At 18.1% G+C, this 24,130-nt stretch overlaps 1 protein-coding gene across 4 annotated transcripts in view; it reads left to right on the top strand.

The window, feature by feature from the left end:
- The window catches only part of LOC122720284 (low-density lipoprotein receptor-like), an 89,863-nt gene that overhangs the window by 38,211 nt on the left and 27,522 nt on the right, over positions 1–24,130 (top strand). For 3 of the 4 annotated variants that reach the window (XR_006347740.1, XM_043946882.1, XM_043946883.1), the window contains exon 4: positions 9,759–9,881. The exons of the other annotated variant lie outside the window; for it this stretch is intronic. Coding sequence is in view for 2 of the 3 variants with exons in the window: in XM_043946882.1 (XP_043802817.1) it covers positions 9,759–9,881 (123 nt within the window). In the remaining variant the exon portion in view is untranslated. The remainder of the gene's footprint in view (positions 1–9,758; positions 9,882–24,130) is intronic. 4 annotated transcript variants of the gene reach the window in all.

Below are 24,130 nucleotides of genomic sequence, written 5' to 3'. Positions count from 1 at the left end.
TATCAATCTCTAATATTTTTTTTAATATAAGAAATATTTTATGCGCCTCTTAAAGTGAAAAATTACATAGAATAGAATAGAAAGAAGAAACAATCAATTATGCGACGATAAAACGGATAGTATGGATTTCAAAACTAAAGACATGAGTAAAAACATACTGCTCACGTTTTTAATCTTTCAAGATTGTTACATATATTTGTTACATATATTTTTCGTATATATTTAAATATATATAAAAAGAAATTCAATTTTCTGAAAATATCTTTATTTAAATATTAAGTAATTACGAAATTTTTTTGAAAAGAAGATACAAGAAATGTTAAAAAAATTCTTATTTTTTTGAAAAGAAGATACAAGAAATGTTAAAAAAATTCTTATTTTGTTTAATAAAAATAAAAATTATAAATATATTGATTTTATAAAAGATATAATTTCAAATAAAAATCTTTTTTTAACACTTTTCTTTTGGTTTCCGAACAATAATTTAAATTTAACAAGAAATATATGTAACACATTGATAATATTGATAATCATGAAAAGTGCAGCGGGAATGGAAATTAAAGAAATTTTTATTCATAGATCTTATAAAAAGTTTCCTAGAAATACTTCATAAATTCTCTGTAATTGAGCACAATAGATATATAAAAAGAAATGTATAATTCGAAAAAAAATATAATTTACCAATTTTAAATCTCAACAATTTGCTCTGTATTAGCTAGATACAAATTATTTTATACATAATTATTTATTTCATTATTTATTTTTCTATTATAAAAAAAACGATAGAATTTTCTTGGTTACCATTTCATATTAAACAATACATAAAAAAATATATATAATATATAAATACATAAAAATAAAAAATTTTTAAAAATTTGAAATCTTTTGATAAGATATCTATAATATATATTTTTTTTACTATTTTTTTACTATTCTGAAACTATATTTTAAAAATAATATTTTGAAATATTGCGAAAATAATAAATTGAAATTTTTTATGATTAATTTATATATTTAATTTTTATAATGGAATTTTCTTTGACTTTTTTTTTTTATTTTGATATTTCTTTTCTAGAAAAAGATTGTATTTTTAGCGAAAAACTATGATTAAAATCTTTTAAATAACTAATATTTGAAAAAAGTTAATTTAATTACTATTTAACTAAGTATATTCTTTTAAATTGCAAAATATTTAATTTAAAATTTCATTATATTATATTAATTTTATCAAAAAAAAAAAATTTAAACTGTACTTTTTTGTTTTTATAATTGCATGTTTTTTATAAATTTATATTTTTTTAATTGAAATAATTTGTTATATCGTATTTTGTATATTTTTATCTGAATGATGTTTATTGTTTTAGAATAATATTTTATATTTTTTAAATTTGTTTTCTATAGCGTTCTAAAAATATTTTCCATAATTTTAAATTTTTTAATTCAAAAGATTATAGCTAAGAAACAATACAGTATTTATATTGTATTTATAAATCAATTGTATTTAAATCAAAGCATTTAGTATTATATTATATATAATATAACAAATCATAATAACAATTTAAAAAATTTTTTTTTTCAAATGAATTTTAAAACAATATTTTTGAATTATTATATATAATTAATTAAAAAATATAAAAAAATGTGCGTGATAAAAATTAAATTTAATATTCAATGATTTTAATCATTTAATAATAATAATTTTAATAATATTTTAACATTATTCAAGATTATTCAAGATTATTCTGTTTTTTTCAATGCTCAATAATTTGTATGCAACTTGTACAAACTTAGATAGATCAAAGTGAATTGAATCAAAATAACTTTTTAATTTTTAAATTTTTTATTTTTTATTATCTATGTTATATATTTAAATTAAAAAAACTAATTATGAATCTATAATAAAAATTTAACATTCAAAATTTTAATTATTATTTTTTTTTAGTATTAAATAGAAAATTATTCGGTTAGTTTATTATATAATTTATTTTATGAATTAATTTAATGTTTTCTCTTTTGAAAATGCGTTTCTTGCAAATATTAATAAAATAAGTTTAATTAATAAATATTGAACTTCAACTTTGATTTTTAGTTTTTTTATTCATTAATTTTGCATTATCTTATCAAAGTTGTTTTTTAGAATGATATGATTTAAAAAAATATTTCGCAGAATCATTAGATGACCGACGATCTTTTATTCTCTAATATTCTTATGCAGTGCTTGTATTTAAGTTTATGGATAGATTACAAATATGTGCATATATATTATATTCTTGTAGCGAAGTTTATTCTATTAAAAGAAAATATATTCTGCATTGACATTTTAGATATTTTATATATTTTAATTATACGACATTATTTACGATAAAATATATTATAACATTTTTTTGCAATTTTGCAATATAATTACACATATTTGATCTAATGATTAAAGATTATAAACAAGATAACGCGATCAAATAATAAGTAATTATTAATTAATCATTATTGAATATTGATTTTAATTAAGCTATTATAATTAAAAGTTTATGCATGAACGATTCCTACATCTGTATTTTTATTTTCTAGAATTTTTGTAAAAAAATATTTATGTTATTATATAAAAATATAATGATTATATATAGTATTTATACTTAAATACGTAAGATATAAAGATAAAGTATTTCAACCTTTTTAAAGGATAATTATATAATGAAATTAATTAAATATAATGAAATTAATTAAATTAATTAAATTAAAATTGAATATGTATAGAAGAAATATGATTATCTAATATATAAAATATTTTTTTATCAATTAATATAATATAATATAAAATTTATTATAAAAAAATTAAGAACGTTATAAAAAAAGAATCATAGATAAAAAAAAGTAATAATTATATAATTATTGCTTTAACTTAATATTAAAAAAAAAATACTGAAAAATATATTTTTTCATATATTAAATAATTAATAGTTATTGAATAATTATTAATATATAAAACTTTATTTCAATTTTTGAGAAATTTTTACTTATTATTAATAACAATAAATTATAATATATAACAACAAATTAATAAACAATAAAACGATCAAATTATTGATTTATTATTGTTTTATTTATTAATCAAAAATATGCTTCTTACTTTGTAAATGGAGAAGGAAGGGGGGAAAGAAGAGGGTAAGTTTAAATCATATTGCACAAAACAGAAATAAAAGCAAAATCTCTTAAATTTGTAAATCTATAAATAATAAAAATATAATATTTTTTATTATACTTTTTTATTATACTTATATCATACGATACAGAATTTTTTAAAAACATGTCATAACTTAAAAATGATTAAAAATGAATCTGTCGCTTTTTTATTATAAAATTCTCAATTAATTATATATTGTTCAATTTTTTCATAAAAACGAATTTTAGATAATTTCAATTAATATGAATATACATATATAGCAGATCATACACAATTGATTGTCATTTTAGAATATATATTTTTAATATATCGTTTTAAGTAGAATAATCTGTGAATCATTAAAATCACATCTCATATTACATCTTACATTAAAATCATATTTGTAGAATTTATATTGCAATTGGTTTATTTTTTTGTTCTTTTTATATTCTATTTCGTAGTTCCTTTTCTATTCTCTCTGATTTCTATTTCAATTCTTGATCTTTCTTTTTTCATTCCATTTTTCATTCTATCCAGTTGATGGATGAAATGATTAACTGAATTTTCTTCCGATAATTATTTTTCTTTTCCCTTCTTATGCAAAGTTTCAATAGTTTCTTTGCATTGTCGATAAAACTATCAGATCACGTGGACTTTAATGTGATACGATTTCAATGCGTGGTCAATTACGTAGTTACTTTTCCGCCAGCTTGATTTCCTGAATTCCGGTTCAAGCTGCTCTTTAGAAGATTGTGTAACATAGTCTTCTGTTTTATCGCATAAATGATATTATTTTATATATATATATTAAGTATTAAAACAATTTATATAATCTTAGATACAAGTTTAGACAAAAATTAAAAAAAATAATTATAAAAATATTATAATTATATATTATATAAATATCATAATTATATATTATATAAATATCATAATTATATATTATAATTATAATATAAAATATATATATATATATATATATATCTGGTTTTGTTTTCATATTTCATCTCTTCTTTATTTCTTAGAGATTTATGGTTATGAATAATATTTAATTTATATAAAATTTTTAATTTAATCAATTAATGAGACAAATTTTAAATAAATTATCAGACTAGTGAGTTTGATCGTTATGATTTTACTCTTTTTGTATAATTATTTTTTATAAAATTTTAAATTATAACAACATTGAATCACATTGAATTATCATAAAGCAATTAAAATTATATTTAAAATAAATTTCCATTTTTATTTCAAATTTTACAAAACTTGAAAACTATTAGATAATATAATATTTATATGATTTTCATTCCAAGTATAATATATATAATTTTTTAAAAGAAATAATTAATATATATATAATATTTAATAATATTATAATATATATAATATATATTACTATTATATTATTATATACATATATTATATGTATTTTAACTATACTATGCTATTCTATTCTATATTATACTATACTATATTATATTCTATACTATAGTATATTTTATATTATATATATTCTATATTCTATATTATGTAATTATAAAATAAATCATACACAAGAATTAATCATTTGTATTTAAATTTAGATTCTTTAAATTTTTATTTATTTATAAAAAAAATATTTGAAATTATCAGTAAAAATATCATAAAGAGAAAATAAATACAATATAAAAATATTTGTAGATTGTGATTGTAAGTTGTCATGTTATTAAAATTTCAGAAAAAAAGTTATCAAGAACATACCTTTTATATAAATTCTTTTTTTCTTATATTTTAAAATTATTCTATCATATCATGTTTGCAGATTTTGAAAGATATATATTCATCAACGAAAGAGAGACAAAAAATCGGATCATCGTTATTGGCGTCAGAAATGCACAAACAATAAAATATCGTAATTCAATGTTGCCATTAACTCGATCACATTTTATGTATGCAATATGTATAATTTAAAATGAAACGAATTCATGAAACGAATAAGATAATTATAGACTTTTTTAAAATTTATTTCGCTTTGTTCTCTTTGACTTTATTTCAAACTCTCTTCTTTTTTTCTTCTCTTTTCTTCTTAAAATTCTTTTCAGCTTTCTGAGCTTAATATCAGATTTTAATATTTTTTTTTATTCATTAGTTTAGCTACGAATAACATTTTCATGAATATTTGCTTCGAGACCAACATGCGACTTGCCTTGTACGTATTTCTGTTCTCTACATGAATTCAGTTGAGAGATTGGCGTATCTGGGTTCAACCTAAATAGGTAATTCAACTTCCATATATACTCGAATGCCGCGTAACTATGAATCGAACTGGAGCATTGGACAAAGAAAAAAAGGAGAAATCGTGATCGATATTTGAACGTATTCGAATCCGCGAGAGAATTAGTCGATTAATTTCTTTTGATAACATAGTCGATAAATAAAAAACTCTTCTAATATATTTTGAAATATTTCTATTTTATCTATTGAATATTTTTTAATCAAATAAGGCAAGACGATTAATTTTTTTTGATAACATAGTCGATAAATATCTTTTCATAAATATATATATAAATATAATTTATAATTGCAATATATATATATATGTATAAAGATACATTTTTAAGATAACATAAACATTCCTTTTATGCCAGAGCATAACACATTTTTCTAATTGATTAAGAATATAGGATGAATAATTTTTTTATATTTAATATATATATATAATTTTTTTATATTTAATTTTCACAATTCACAATGATAAAAAAATATTTTTTATAATTTTTTATAATCACTCTGAAATAAATATTAATATTTCAAAAATATTGATCTTAATAATTGTTATTTTTTTATATTTTATATTTAAAATAAATATAACCTTTAAAAGTTATATATTAAGAATTGCACATTTATACAATTCTGATATAAAAAGGATGATATAATATTTTATTTTTAGAAGTGAATTACAAAGGATCATCGAAGATACTAAAATATTAAATGGAATATTAAAAATCTATGTTCTAGTAAATATAAAATATTCAATATCAATATATGATTATAATAAATCCTTAATATTCTTTTAATATTCACTATGATAGATTATAACATAATTTATTGTATTCGCTATATAAATTAAATAAATGTTAAAAATTTTCATCATAAAATATTTATATATAAATAATAATAAAAAAATAAAAAAACATTAAACAAATAAAAATAATTATAACGGATTTTTCTTAAAAAAAAAGAACTATTATGTTTCTTGAAGGTTTCGATCGATAGATTAGAAAATAAAGTGTTAAATAAATGAAAACATTTTGTAATATTTTTTTCTTCCGTTATATATCGGATATATATATATAATTAACATTATAAATCGAATCAATTATTTGCTCAATTAAATATTTCAAATTAAATATTTTTAATTTATTTTTTAATTGTTTTTAAATTGATTCATTTTATTATTAATGAATTTTATATTTAATTGTTAATTATAAAAAGAATTTGAAATTGTAATTCTAATTCTTAACGGTTAAAGTTAATATTTTTTATTTTTGCAATTGTTAATATTATTTGAAAATCTATTTTAATATTGTTTTTATATGTTTTCTAATTAACGAAATTAATTAATGAAAATTGATTAACGAAATTATTAATCATTATGATTACGAGATTTGAAATCATTGTCTTGAATATTTATAATTTATAGTATTTTTTTATATTTATAATATAGACCGAAAATTTCATAACATGTTATTTATTGTACGTGAAATAATTTTGAATATAATACTTTAGAATTTAACAATTTCTCTATTATATTTTTTTTTGTTTTTAATTATTTGTATGATTACTATTACTTTATTCATTACTAAAATTAAAAAAATTATAAATAAAAAAACAATAAAACAATGAAACAACAAAACTTATAAATTAAACAATTTTAAGTATATTTAAATTTGATTTAAATTAATTTGTACGTCTTAAATAGTCGAAAAATTAATAAATATAAATATATATTTATTACAACATAAATATATGTTTTCATAATGAAAACATAAATTATTAATTATTAAAATAAATATGTTTTAATTTTCTTTTTAAAATAAGATTTATTAAAAAGATTAAATGTTGATTAACTTTTTATAATTGATTATGAATACATTTGAATATAGATTTATTATTTTTATTATATTTTTGTCATATGTAATACATTTAAATATATATAATGTTCTAACAGTTCTAACTGAATTTAAAAAAAATCAATAATGTTAGAAATTCAGTACTATTATTTTTTTCTAATTAAATATTTTAAGATTCGAACTTAATATTCTAAGATTCGAATTTAATTTCTTGTCATCAACAAGTTTTAATTGAAATAGAATTTGATTGAAATTTAATTACGAAGTTTAAAATTTAAAATTAAAATCAAATAAAATTATAGATATTTAATAAATAATATTAATTTTATAATATTATATTTTAATATATAATATTTTAATTTATAAATGATATTATATATTTTTAGTATACAATAGAATATACATAAAGTGTTATTTTTGGAAATCGATTCCAGAAGGAAAACGAACGGCCATGTTACAAAGATAGAACTATCTTATTTTATTTTCGTTTTATTTAATACAAATTTCAATTGCTTATAATTCATAATAAATCTCAGTTTTCTAATATTTTTACTCATCATATATTAACTTTCATATTTATTTTGTTCTCTAGAATCGATCTTTCAAAAATATGCCACGAATATACTAACATTTTGTATATTCTGGAATAATATATAATACATTATAATGAATATATGTGTATATATATATATATATATATATATATGTATATAGACATAACATTATAATATTATATATTTATATGTTATATAATATAATATATTTGAATAACAAACGACAAATAATTTTGACAAATATCTACTTTCATCAAAACGAATATGAAAAAATGAATTGTAAAAATAGTTATTTTATTTTTATACATAGATGATTATAAAATTTCGCTAGATCTTTCATTTTCTTTTTCTTTTATTTCATCTCTTTTGGTTCATATGTCTATACAATACACAATAAAAAAAATTGTTATTTATCTCTCTTATATCATCGGTTAGTAGAAAATAATACTTTCTAATAATCTTAATGATATATGGAGACAAACAATTCGATTATTTTCATTGCGAAACAAACGCGGATTGCTTCAGGTCAAGATGCGTTCGCCCTCTCACTGCGACGCAAATGACATTCTGACGCTTGAGTTTGATAATATTGCATAGGAATGAATTTCATTATTATTCTTTCTTATTATCGTTTCGGTTGAATTAATTTGTCTTCTTGCAATTTTTGATCATAATTCTTAATACAATTTTATTCATCACTTCTTAATCCAACTAAATCGCATGGCAAAATTCTGTTAACCTAAGCAAAAACGAATCAAATAACTGCGTTCTCCTTTCTTATTGTATTGACTGGTGTGCGTAAGTTCATATCCTATATCATGTGTTTGTTCTCAGGCCCATATATAGGGGCCCCTTTATTCGATCGCTCGCTTACAGCATCCATAGTCGGCAGCGTGAGTGCATCGACATCGCATCGTTGTGATTGTGATTCGGAATAATTATATAGATTGTTATATTTGGGATAGTTGTAATTTTTATAGAGAAGCGTTTCAATTCTGTTCGCGTTATATTTTACAACAATCTGATCGTATCTTTATCACATTAACTCAAAGATTAAAAAAAGTTTGGTTGAATTTTTTTCTTTCATCTTACGTTTTATCCATTTATGATTTCAATAAAATAGAAATAGAAAAAGAAAAGAGAAGTGAATCGAAAACAATCTTGAAAAGAGAAATTATTGACAAGAGATTTGATTTATTGGAAAATTTTATTTATGGATGATTGTTTGGTCAAATCTGAAAAGTGCTCTCTTAAAATAAATCGGTGATTAAATCAAGAGAGAAAAGAGGAAAGAAGAAAGAATAAGAATATTCTGTTCGAAATCTGTTGGAAAGAAAAATTTGCGAAACAAATAAATTTTTTCATCGAACAAGGATTTCATTCATTTCAAGGATATGAAGTTCGAAAAATGCTCTCAATGGTTCCAATATTTCGATATTAACTGATATTTTTGCTTCGCTAGTTCGATCTGTTATAATTTCACCGTCGTGATAATCGTATATGTTTTAGAGTTTTATTGATGATTTTACATAACATGATATTTTAAATCAGATGATTCTGATATAAAGAGAGTATAAGGGAGGAAAAAAAAAAGAGAAGAAAAAGTTGGTAATAAATAAAAACAATTAGCAGAAAAAGAGAAAAGAATCCCGTTGAAGAGTATTCTATGTTGAAAATTTTTATTTTGAATCAGCAATTAAAGTAACAATTCCGAAGATATACAACCGTGTCATCTTTTTTCAGTGAATCTGAATATTTATTTCGTGATTGAAAAAGAGACTGAAACATTTTATCGCGAGAGCATGCGGTTCATTGGAACATCGATACCTTTTTTCAATGCATTGCGATGCATGTGTATAATGCTCTTAATAATCCTGCAATTGGCATGCATCATGCACTTAGCATCCATCGGTGATGATGATGATACACTTCCAGGTCCCCAAAAATGTTCCGATACGGAGTTCAAGTGCATGAACGGCAAATGCATACCCGGAACGTGGCATTGCGATGGCGACAATGATTGTCGAGATGGTTCGGATGAAGATCCAACAGTTTGCAGTAAGTATATTTTATTCTTTTAATTTAATATCTTATTTCGTTCTTTTAATTTTTTTATCTCATTTCGAAAAACGATTCTATTTTCTTTGTATGTTGTAGCTAGTTTTTAATAATGATTAGTCATTAAGTAATCGACAGTTATCTAAATTTTCTTTAACTCGAAATGATTTTCAATTACAATATTCGAAATTATAATAATGATTATAAGAATCTTGGATATATATATATTGGATATATATTGGATATATTGGATATATAGATCATCACAATGATGGATGTAATTTATAATTAAATGAAAAAATTTATAAATATTTTTCACTTGTTATAATTTTTTTTTTTATTATTTTAAAGTCCTATTACGATTTTTTGCGTAAAATTATAGTATATTCTTTTAAAATTATATTAAAATTTAAAAGAATTTTTTTTTAAAAAGTTACATATTTTCTATATATATATACATATATATAGTAATATAATATATAATATATATATAGTCTCAATAAAATTGAGTGAATATAACTATAATATTTATGTATTTATTATTTTTAAATAACATATTACATTTAATTAAATAACATATACATAAAATAATTGAAGATTAAAATAAACATTTTTTTTAAACGTACTTTTAAGGTAGAAATTTTATATAAAATACGTGCATTTTTTTTTATCTTCTCGTGTTACTTGATGAATTATTGGAATGATCTTACATCTTACGATCTATTACAGAAATTATTATCTAATACGGAAATATTACATGAATCAGAACGAATCTCATTATATAAATGTTTTAAAATTAAAAATAAAAAATTAATTAATTAATAGAGTAAATAGAATATAAATATAAAATAATATAATATATAAATAAAATAAAAAAATTTGAAGAATATATATATAATAATAATATTCTATAGATATAAGAAATATTTCGTTTTATTATTTTTCGAAAAAACCTGTATCATAATTTAATGTGAAGCAAAATGGAACACAATTGCCTTATCGTGGTTTGTAAATTACGAAATTAATATATATATATTAATATATTGCAAAGAATATATTTACTTAATAACGTGATTAATCAACGTATATAATATTTATTTAGTGTAATTGACGAAATTAGTAAAAATTTAAAAAATAAAAATATTTGTGTTACACTTGAATTTTTGAAATAATATTATAACTATAATAAAATACAAATATCAAAATTATAATATATAGTAATAATAATAAATAAATATATAATATTTTGAAGTGAATTCAAAAATATCTATAATAAATTATTTATAATATTTAATTAATATTTAATAATATTTAATAAATTATTTATAAATATATAAATTTAGCATTTTCATTTTAGTATTTGATTTTCTCCAAATATAATTGCATTCATTAGAATCATAAATATTCATTATGATAAATTTACTTTCATCGGAAAATATAATAATATATTTCAGAAAATATTGTGTTTATTAATATATTTTTTTCGCAAAATTTAATTTCTTTTTTTTATTTATCTTGTTAATATATAGTTTCTTTTTTGCTACTCTAGTAAAAATTATTTTTCAAAAAGATTCTGAATAAACATCTTTCTGCCTATACTTGTGAATGTATTTGCAAATTTTACCAAAATTTTACCAAAACTAAAATCATTTTTATTTTATCTTTATATATAATAAATTAATAATTATCCTTAATATCTTAACTTATTTGGACGATCTTTACAGACTTCATTTGTAAGATTTTCTATATTATTCCACTTTTTAATAATATATTGAATCGTCAATATTTTTATTAATAAGATTTCTAAACTATCTTTCTAAGATTTTCCTTTTTTATAAAGTTTTATATATTTTTATAAATATATTAATATATTATATATTTTTTATAAGTTATATATATTTTAATTTCCGTTCCGTTTTGTGTTTTAGATTTTTTAGAATGTATATATTGTACATTCTAATAATAATATATAACTAATAAAATAGCTAATAAAATATTAGCATACGAAATTTGTTGAAAAAAAATTTTTGAAATTTGTTATAAACGTTTTAATATACTTTATAATACGGATCATCTCTAAACTATTCAAATGTTTTTGTAACTTTTTTTTGCAATGAATCTCTGCAATGAATTTTCTCTAATTTCAACTTAAATATTTTTAAATTTTCTTGAAAGTATACATAATCTTGATACTTGATTTTATTATAATTATAATATTATTTTACGAATATGTTTTTTTTATTATCTTATTGTTAATCTAATGATCAGAAAATCTTCGGGTTTGATTTTTTATATATATAATGCTTATCAATTATTTAATTAATTATTTTATGTATTATTTTATGTATTATTTTATATAATTCTAGCTTTATCTTATTTAATTCTAGAAGAATCACATTAAACATGTGGAAATAAATTCATTTATATTGTATAAGTATTGCGTATAATAGCTATTCAATTTTAAATGACTATTAAATATTTTTCGCTTGAAGTTTGGATTTTTATTTTTTTGATTTTCTATAGACACCGGGATATTTTATATTCGATATAAAATTAAATATCGATTAAATATTCGAAAGATAAGACACATGGATTGATTGATTTTATGTATTACGAATTGTTTGGGGCGGTTATTCTATTGATAAAAAATGAAAGATAATTAATCCGAAATCATTAATCACTCTCAGATAGCAATCAAGTAATCGCGTGAGAAATCTGTATGCCTCGAGCAAAAAGTATAATAAAAAATTAAGTAATTGTAGCTAATTTATAGAAGGCGTTCCAAATCTGACAAACTTGCAATAGAATTACTTCATAACTCACTGATACTATAGGATGTTCTCAATAATAATATTGAATCCTATTCTAAAATAATATATAATATAAATCTAAATTTATATCAATTTTATTACACAATTTATATATATATCAATAATAATAAATGAAAATCATTTCGAGTTGTACAATTATTGTAAGTGTCAAAGTGAAAGTAATAGATGTAAGAGAGGATAGTTGTATTTTCAAAAAATATTTAATTTTTATATTTTCGTTTTTAATTCGATCCATCAATTAATGCGAACACGCGTGCTCGACCAAGTATTTAATGGAATAATATACATAGATTTTGTTTCTCCGTGCATTGCGTACGAAACCGATAAAATATTATATATACTTATGTAATATGTAATAGAGCATATAATTAAAATTATGCTATGTGATTTTGTGATAGTTATTTTAGATGAAAATTATGATTTAAAATCGAGTTGTAACGATTACTATATAACGATTATTCCATTCTTACCATTTGTATTTTTGATTATAGATTTAAATCATATTTAATTTTTTACATGAAAATCAAACTTTTTTTTCCTCCTTTATAGTATATCCTAAATATTTATAATATATATATCAATTTTTGACATATTGATTAGTAACATTTTTTTAAAAATTCTTTAATAAAACTTTCCTCATTCATTTTCATTATTGTATTTATTTTGTCTACTAATCCTTATCACTATTATCATTTATTATATTATTTATATTATTTTTATTAATAATTGAATTTATTTTAGTATTATAAAAAAATCGAATTCACTATATGGTTTTTTCAAAATCATTCAACATTTATCTAATTATAAAATATTGTTTTGCTAAAATCATTATTTAACAAGAAATCGAAATTTCATTTATTCTATGCTTAATTCTACACACACACACGCACACACACACACACACACACACACATGTTACATATTCACTGATACGAATAAAAAAATGATAAATTGTCGAATCTTTTTTACTATTTTTACTATATTTAACAGTAAGATTATTTGTAGAAATTAAAGAAATTATAAATTGTTGATAAACAAAGAGTTGTTTTGTTTGAATATATGCGTGTTTTGTTCAAATATTGTTTTGTATTGTTCAATTGTATTGTTTGTATTGTTCAATTGTATTGTTCAATTCAAATTATGTTATAATCACAGCTTAATATTAATTGATGAATTTTTGTTCTGCGAATCGTGATAAATCATATCGTATTAATATAATTAATATTCTATTATATGTAATAGTACATTAATTTTTAACATAATATTTTATGTTGTATGTATATGATTATATGAATTTATATAATTTATATTATATGAATATATTTTATTTTTCAGAAATAGATATCACATTATTAATAATAACAATCGCTTGTTCTGATTTCGTCGCGGAAATATGAAATTAATATTCATATTCTCGCATTTCCAACCACAAATTGTATATATATATATATATATATATATATATGGTAATTAATATTTAGTTATAATAGCCTTATATGTAACGAATATCATTACAAACTGCTGATTTTGGTAATTATTTGTTTAATCGTCATTCAATTACAATTATTTATAACTATCTGACTTTTTTGAACTTTGTTTTGTAAATTATTCCATTATGTGTTAAGTTATTCCATTATGTGTATATATATATATAAAGTAAGATAATTTGAATTTCGGTTACTTCATAAATAATGACAAATAAATAAATATTAAAAATTTTAATTAAAAATTCAGATAAAATTAAATGGTTTTATAGAATTTAATGTAAATAGTTTTTTTTGTAAAACTATTTTTTGGAAATAATATTTTTTGGCATATAAAAATTAAATATGTTTTTTTAAGTGAAATTATATATTTGTTATTATAATAATTGATTCTGCTGATTATTTTCCATAATAATTTAGAAATAATTAATTTATTTATTGTCTGAAAAAGATATTAATATATAAAATAATTTAATGTATAAAATAATTTTACATTAATATAATATTAATGTATAAAATATTTTAACTTGAGTTTTGCAAGTTTTTCATATAGAAGATAAGGAAAACAAACAGGAATTCTTATTTTTTGTCTCTTTTATGAAAAGTTTTGAAAAATTTAAATTAATTAATTAAAATATTTTTTTAATTTGTCTAAACTTATTTTTTAGATAGGTTAATTCTTTTTTTTTATAGAAAATAATCAGCAGAATCTATAACTACAAAAAAAATATACAATTCTATTTAAAAATATATTTGATTTTCATATATTTATTATACTAAATTCTAATTATAAAAAAATTATTTATATTAAATTAAATATCTTCATAAGCATTTAATTTTTATCTGAAACATTTGTCATTAAAATCATTACTTACGAAATAATCAAAGTTACTTCACTTACGTGTTTGTATATTATATCATCCTATCATCCTATATGTATATTATGTATATTATATATGTATATGTATAATTAAACTAAACGTTTCTTTAATAATGATAGAGAATGAATGGAAATTAATGTAAAATAGCATATACAATGAAAATATCGGCTATATATATATTATAACTTTTTTTAAAATTCAAACAATTTGATTTTACTTTTGAGATGTTAAAAAAATTACTTATATTAATCTTTTAAATAATTGTTAATGTTCTTATGAACTATATGATCGAAAATGCTCAAATTTGAAATTTTTTATGATTTTCGATAATAATATATAATAAAGTAATAATATAATAAAATAATAATAATAATAATAATAATAATAATATATTATAATGTAATATAATAAATCTAAATATTTTTGCATCTTTCGATATCTGTTTTGTAATGCAGCAATCGATTTTGATAAAATTTTATGCATATATATAAAATTTAGATTTACAAAAGGTATATTTAAAATTTTTTTTAACATATTCTTTTAAGCAAATCATTATTTTTATTTTTTTTTCTCGATTTCAATTAATAGCAATTTTTAAAATTTTTTTTAAAAATATTTTAAATTTTTGTTTTAAATATTTTAAATATTGTTTAATAAAATAATTCTTCTAAAATCTTAAGGATTATAATATTAATATATGCTTATAATGAATAAATAATATAATAAATGCTTATAATGAAAAAATCTAAAATTTTAGAGTTTTATTTCATAAAAAAAAAAACATAATTAATAATAATATAATGTTCTTAAGCCTCTTCATATTAAATATTATTAATTTTATAGTGAAATTTTATAATAGAATTTTATTTTATATAAATATTTTATAAAAATGATTTTTTTATCTGCATTTTTATTTTTTTATTATAGAGAGATATATTATAAGATTATAAGAATTTCGTGAATGTATGTAGATATTTATAATTTAATTCACGTTAATTGATCAGAACAAGCGGTTTGTTTGTCAATTGATTATAAAATGTTTCTTCCAATCTATGGGAACGAACAATCCTGTTTTCTTGCAACGTTTTCTGGGAAGAAGAAAGAACGTCATTCTTTGATCGGTCTATATAATGTGATTCCTTCACCGCGAATACAGGTATGTGAAAGTGCAACTTTTCGGACCGGTTTCGTGCAGGTAGAACGGATTGATGTATGAACGAAAGCTACCGTTAATTTTGAGATACATTTTCAGTAAATATTTTCTATTCTTTTTTTAATTATAGTACAAAAAATATCGATGAAAATTTGATTGAATTCTAATTCTAAATAAATTAAAAAATTCTAAACAAATTAAAAAAGAAAAAGAGAGAAATCTAAAAATAAAAAAAAAAAATTGCAATATTCTATAACATGTGTGATGGTGAATATAGGACGCTTTGTATCAGCAAGAATTAGAGAATTTTAAATTAAAAATTGAAAATTCGTGAGACTGTATATGTATTATACAATAATTTCGAATTGCGAAAAATGATTAATGAATTATATATAGTATATAATTAAAGATGATGAAAAATTTTTCGATACTATTTGCATTTTTTTGAAATAAAAAAAAGAAAAAATCAAAAATCAATGCGTTTACAATGCATTTTGAATTTATAAAATATTAATGCATATTTTACGTCGTAATTTTTTCTTCAAGTTCAATTTTATCACAGAAATCAAAATGCTAATTTGCAAATAATAATATTATAAGAATGGAAAAATTTTTTGTTGATTCATTATTATTATTATTATTTATTTTTTTGTTACATAAAACAAAAATCATCTTTTTTAATTAAAAAACCATATAATATATTGCGTAATATTACTATTATATATATTCAAATTATAAGAATGTGGAATAATAAATGTATGTTTTCATTAAATTTTTCAATAAAAATTCATTGTCTTAATCTATGAATATATTAGTATCTCGAGTATACACATGAAACCGCGTTATAGAAGAATTAGCTATTCTGGGAATTAAAATCTTTTTTAATAAAAACCAAACAAGAAACAATAAGCTTGGATAAAATAGAAAAAAATATCAATATTCGACTATTCATTGATCCCAATGTTTGAGAATCACATGATAGAGATTCTGCATTAAAGGCGAAAATGCATTATTGAAACATTTTCTATTATTCAATAAATATACTATATGTCGAAAAAAATTCCGTTATTCTTACTTATAAAATTATAAATATTAATTATTTTTTTCTTTTTCAATATATATTATAATTCAAACATTTTTATTATTTTTTATATAAGTTTTTTATGAGTTAGTTTTTGGCAATTAATTCTAAGAAAAAAAATAAATAAAAAATATAAAAGTTTTTCATTTGAGGATTCATTTTCGAGTAAGATAAATTTGACAATTTTTCAAATACTATTGAAATTAGTTAATTTTTGATTAAATATGAATGAATTATTAATGAATAATTACTTATATAAAAATAAGCAAAAAATTAATAGAATAAAATTTTATTACTTAAATATTTATTATAATTTTTATTTTTTAATTTCATTCTTAAAAAAATTAATTTCTTTTTTAGAAAATCAAAATTGAATATATATAATTAAGGAATCATATAATCGGCGAATTTTAAAATTCGATTTTTTAAAAAATTAATTTCTAAATGAACTCTATACAAATTCTATACAAAATTAATTGGAAAAAAATAAATGTTTCTTTATTCAGAAGATTATTATTTAATTTTTATTATTTAATGCATCATTTATTATATTTATATTTTTATTAATTAATTAATAATTAAATAATAATTTAGAAACAAAATATTATTCTTTTACACGATGATTTGTACAAGCTATTTTCTTTAAAATTTTATTTTTATGACAATGGTTTAGTATTATTATAATATTATAAATTATTAAGAATTAATTATTGATAATTTTTATAATTAAGTTTTATAATTAAATATATAAAATAATTTAAATGAATTAATTTTTATATTATTTCTTTATAATATTTATGCCTTATAATATTTATTTATTTGTCAAAAAATGTTTTATTTAAAGAATAATGGTAATTATGTGTATTTATTATTTTCTTTATTTATTTCTTTATTCAAAAAATATAATTGTCAAGAATAAAAAAAATTTTTCATTTTTTATCGCATTTATTATATTCATTTTTTTTAATTACAATATTTTATTTCGATATTTGAACATATAGATTTACATATAGATTAATATATTTATTTCATATATTAAAATAAATATATCATTACGTAAGAAAATATGAAAATATATTTAAATTATAAATAGTTCTCTAAAATATTCTCAAAATTATTAGTATAAATTAATTAGAATAAAATATTTAAATTTTATTGCTTAAACATAAAAAATTCATATTTATAAATATATTTTAAATAAATATAATTAAAAGAAAAAAAGAATAATTTAAATATATAATAATAATTCTGGATAAATTTATTTCTAAAGTGATTAAATCATTAAATTTAAATCAAATTTATTTCAAAAAATGAATCTAATTAAATTTATACCAAAAAATTATGTATTTACAATAATTTCGACGAGATAATTCAACAAATAATTGATCCATAATTAATACATTAAATAACAAAAAATCATAAAAATTTTTAATTTTTTTTTTCTACCTCATATATCAAATAGTTGAATTTATAAAAAGTTTTTAGACATTCCAAAACATGAAATTTACTTCGTTGAATTACATTGAATTATGTGTGGCGATTTCAGACGCAAAAATGGAAAATGACGCAATTAATCTAAAATTGGACGATTACGAATAACAGAAAAAAATATTATATCATAATCAATAATACTTTGACCTCTTTTAATACAAATCAAAAATCGCTATTTAATCAATCTAATCAAATAATTCTTTATATTGTTTTCTTTATTAATGCACTTAATACCATGATCTAGATGCACAAATCAATTCGATAAATTCCTATTCGTTATATACGGTTTTGCTTTAATATGTCACGTTATCCTCATATAATGGTAGTTTGACAATAATATTTTGATATATGGATACTATTTATATTAGAATTCAAATGCATATTGATTTAAGAGTTTGAATAAAGATGAAGAAACTATTTACATATTTAAGGAATTATGCATTATTTTCATTATTCGTTATTATTTGATTACTGCTAGAAATATATGTATTTATTTTCATTTATATTTTCTATTTTCAAATTTTTTTTTATTTTTGAAATTAAAAAAGTTAATAATTGAAAAATTATTAGTTATTTAATTTTTTATTTGAGATAATATTATAATATAATTATAATCTCTTGAATATATTATAACATTGCTCAAAAATTTTAATTCAAATTTGAAATGGAATGAAAATATTGAACAGAAAAGATTAAGCAAAAATTATAAAATGATCTAACAGAATTAAATACGTATTAAATTCAACGCAAATTTATTATAAATCTACAGGATATGACATAATATTAAAAGTATTTTTATAAAATTTCAAAAACTAAGCTATAATAATGTGTGTGTATATATATATATATATAGAGAGAGAGAGAGAGAGAGAAATTATTTAAAATTGTTAGTTTTAAAATTGATTTTTAAAAATTCAAAATCATTCCAAAGTTATTAAAATCAGTGTTGAATATCTTATTCTCAATAATTATCAAATTTATTTCTTTGTATTAAAACCTTTAATTTGAAAGCTTTAAATTATAATTAATATTTCATAATTAATATTATTATTATATTATAATTGTTGATAAAATTTTATAATTTATAGTAAAATAAGAACTTAATTTTTTCTGAGTAAGTTTTACATAATTATAAATTATTTTATACTATTTGATATCAATTATTATATAACATCTTAAAATCATGAAAAATAGATTTATAATTAATAATTTTTGTTTGTAGCTCTAAGGACTATGATATACTATAATTGATATTTTATCTTTTTTCGTTGTCATTTCTTATATATTTTTTTCTGAATTCCAAAAGAAATAGAAGATAAAGGTTATTAAATAAATTTTATATTTATAATTTAATTATTTCAAATGCTCTATCGCTATATTCTATTTTTTGACTTTCAATTTTATATTAGTAAATTATATTTCGTTTAATTAAAATTAATTTACATATTTATTTTATATTTTTCTATTTCTATATAAATTAAAAAAAAAATAGTTAAAGAATCTTAATTTCATTATTATATTTTTTAATAATTATATTTAAATAAACAAAATATTTCCAAATATAAATTTGGAATAAAGCAATATTTATCTTAAATAAAATTGTATTTGTTAAATAAAAGAAAAAAATATTTTATAATATTGAAAAATTTTCAATTACTCACATAATTTTTCACAATTAAATTTCATTAATTGCTTTATTAAAATTGAAATAAAATCAGAAAATCATAATTATTATATAATATAAACCAAATATTTGTCTAAACTTATATTATACAAGATAAGTATTTGTCTAAAGAATTTTATTATTAATTTTCAAATTTGTGTATATATTGCTATAATAAATTTAAATATTAAAAAATAGATTTTTTTATTAAATCTTAATTTTCTTCATAATTTTGTCGATTTTATCTAAACTTATTTTTATTACTTTTGTTCAAAAATGCATTTAAATATTTGTTATTTTATAATTATTATTCTTTAATGATATCAGTACATAATAAATAAAGATATAAATATATCTAAATTAAAATCTAAAACATTTTTAAAATATGTAATATTTATATGAATTAATTAAATCATATATAATTTACATTAAATAATATGAATTATAATAAAAAATTATAGTAATGATAATTATAATATATATATATATAATTACAATTTTGAAAATTATTTTATGAATTATTCATATCTAAAAAAATATTCATTTTTAGCATCTATTGAAACTTTAATAATGATCAATAGAACACTTTATTAATGTAATTAATTTAAAAATATTATGTAGTATTAATTTATTAATTAACTTGACATTCAAATTGAATATACATTTTATATTAATTAATGTTATCTAAGCAACTTAAAGTATTAACTCATCATAATCCAAATTATTCATGTTTTATTTAAAAAAAATTTTTTTTATTAAATCATTATTTGTATCTAAAAAAAAGATATAATATTTCAGATTTAAATTTTAAAAATTAAAAAAAAATTAAGTTATGATATAAATATTTTATCAATAATTTCTTTACAAAATTGTTTTCTTAAAAATTTTAAATTACATACAGCATTAAATTTTTATAATAATTTTTTAGTATGAAAGAATTTTTTTCTAAATTTTTAAATTTTTATGATTATATATATATATATATATATATATGATTATATATATATATAAGAATTATAATATATTTTAATTTTTACAAGCATATAGATTTTTTTCTTATATTAATTTTCATGTAAAATTCTTAAATAAAGAAGAAATAACAATGAAAGAAATAATAAGATAACAATGAAAAATAAAATAAAAATAAAGAAAGAAATCACGAAACATTCTAAATATTCTTTTCTTTCAATGAATTAGTTTTCATTTGCTTTAATGAGATCTACAAAAGAGCTAAACGTTTGATTAGATGAATCAATTGACCAATAGATGGTATAATATAATTTTTCAGCTTGTTATCTAATCTCTCCGCCTCATCTATTTATAAATAGTTAAAATTGATTGCATTTGTTATTGGATTAAATTTACATAACTCCTTGGTGCATCTTAAAATATTTCTAACATATTAATAATATAACATATTAATATAAATCAAAGAATCATTGATAAATTTTTCATATTTGTTGTCCAAATTAATAAAAAATCAATAAATTGGAATTAAAAATAATATAGATTTATGCATATCTTAATAAACAATACATTTTTTTTCAAATATGCTTTGTTTAGGAATATTTTTTTCAAATATGCTTTGTTTATGAATATTTAAAAGAATATTAAATCGAAAATTGGAACAAAATTTTTTTGAAAAATTGTATCATTTTTATGTTTATACATTAAATATTATATTAAATGTACGTATATTATTATTACATATTACATTTTACGTATTATATTTTATAAATATCAAGTATTTGTATATATGAAAAACAACAGAAAAAACTATTTATAATGGCACAAGAATAGAAGATCCATTCGTACCTAATTCGTACCGAATTTAAATGTGACATTACTATCAAAATCTATTTTGTATATGTTTTATAACATTTTTTTAGTAATTTTCTTCAAAAATAGATATATATATATATATATCTATTCAATATTTTAATAATTATATTATATATTATATTATATATATGATATATTATATATAATATAATGTAATATATGATATAATTATATAATTGTTAAAATATTGAACAGATGATACAAGATGATGTTATATAAGGATAGTGTCGTTTTTAAGAGAAGAATTTAAAAGATTTTTAGAATTGTATATTTTTTTATAAAACTTCAATATAGTTTGAATGTGATCTTAAAATGACATTTTTCAGTCATATTTCAATGGCAATTAGTATCATTTTATTTAAAAAAAATTATTATAAATATTTGCATTAATTTTTCGGAAATAGACTCTATGAGTGACATAGCCCCTTAGTCTAATGTTAGAAATTTTTCTTAGATTGGGAGGTGTTGCTTAAATTAATTTTACTTAATTAAAAGGAACTGGATTGGATGGTATTAATATGCCATTAAAGATCCGTGATTTTACGGATCGTGAACGTGGAAAGGGCATTTGAAAAATTCGAGAAAAAATTAGAATCTATTGAATTTATTAAAACAATTTGAATTATTGAATTATTAGATCGTGTTTAAATTCTTGAATTACAAAATATTTTTACCTGTTGAACTATTAAAACAATTCGAATTATTGAATTATTAGAACATTTGAATTTTGTAATCTCGAATTAATAAAACCTCTAAATCTATTCAGTGATAACATAAACTTTCTTTAGTATACGAATTTTATTCTTGATCTGTTTAAAATAGAACTTTGTTAATAATGAATTTTATAATCAATTTTATTACTATATACTATAACTCCACAAATGGATTGGAGCTAATAATAATAGATATAATATATCAATAAAATTATATGTTGTACATTTAAATCATTATTTCTTCCATAGAATTTATAAATCTTCTAATACGCCAAATGTATCAAATCTGCTATATGTAAAATTTCTTAATCTGCTAATGACGTAAAGTATTAATCTCGTTTTGAAATTGCAAGTGAAATCATATCGACTTTGTAACAATGGAAGAAATATAACGCGATAACTAGTGACATGAAAAATTGCTTAGATAAATTAGCAGCAATAATAAAAAATTATATCATTTGAATTTATATAATAATTGTATCATATAAAATTCTATTTATTTGATATTCATATATTAGTTGCTTTTTATTCTATTATTTTGTAAGTTTAGCACTGGTAATAATTTTTTCTGTTCATGAATGACATTCAATGATAAAATACTTCAATACTTCAATATATAATTCAATATGATAAAATACTTATTAATAATTAAGAATCAGTATCAAACTTCTTTATGTGCTTTTCGATAAACAGTCGCAAAGAAATAATTTTTGTCAAGTCGTACTGATAAGAGAATTCTATTTTTTCTTTAAAAATAATTAATAAAAAAAAATAATTAATATCAAGAAATTAAAAATTAATATTTTTAATCAATTTCTAAAAATATAATTAGACTATAGTTCCATATAACATCACTAAGGAATCAGCATGACATTTAGAAGGAAAAAAATTCTAAATATAAATATAAAATTTTAATTTTGGAAATTTATTAGTTTACAAAATATTAATGAAACTTTTAATTATTCGATTTAATATTATTATTATTTCGACTATTATAAAATATATATTATATATATTATATACATATAATTATTATACATATAATATAATATTATTATATATATATATATATATATATATTATATAATATATTATAATATATTATACATA

This window comes from Apis laboriosa, unplaced genomic scaffold (assembly GCF_014066325.1).
Source record: "Apis laboriosa isolate Shangri-la unplaced genomic scaffold, ASM1406632v1 scaffold122_cov146, whole genome shotgun sequence".
Classification (NCBI taxonomy): Eukaryota; Metazoa; Arthropoda; class Insecta; order Hymenoptera; family Apidae; genus Apis; species Apis laboriosa.
This window is presented reverse-complemented; position numbering and strand designations above follow the sequence as displayed.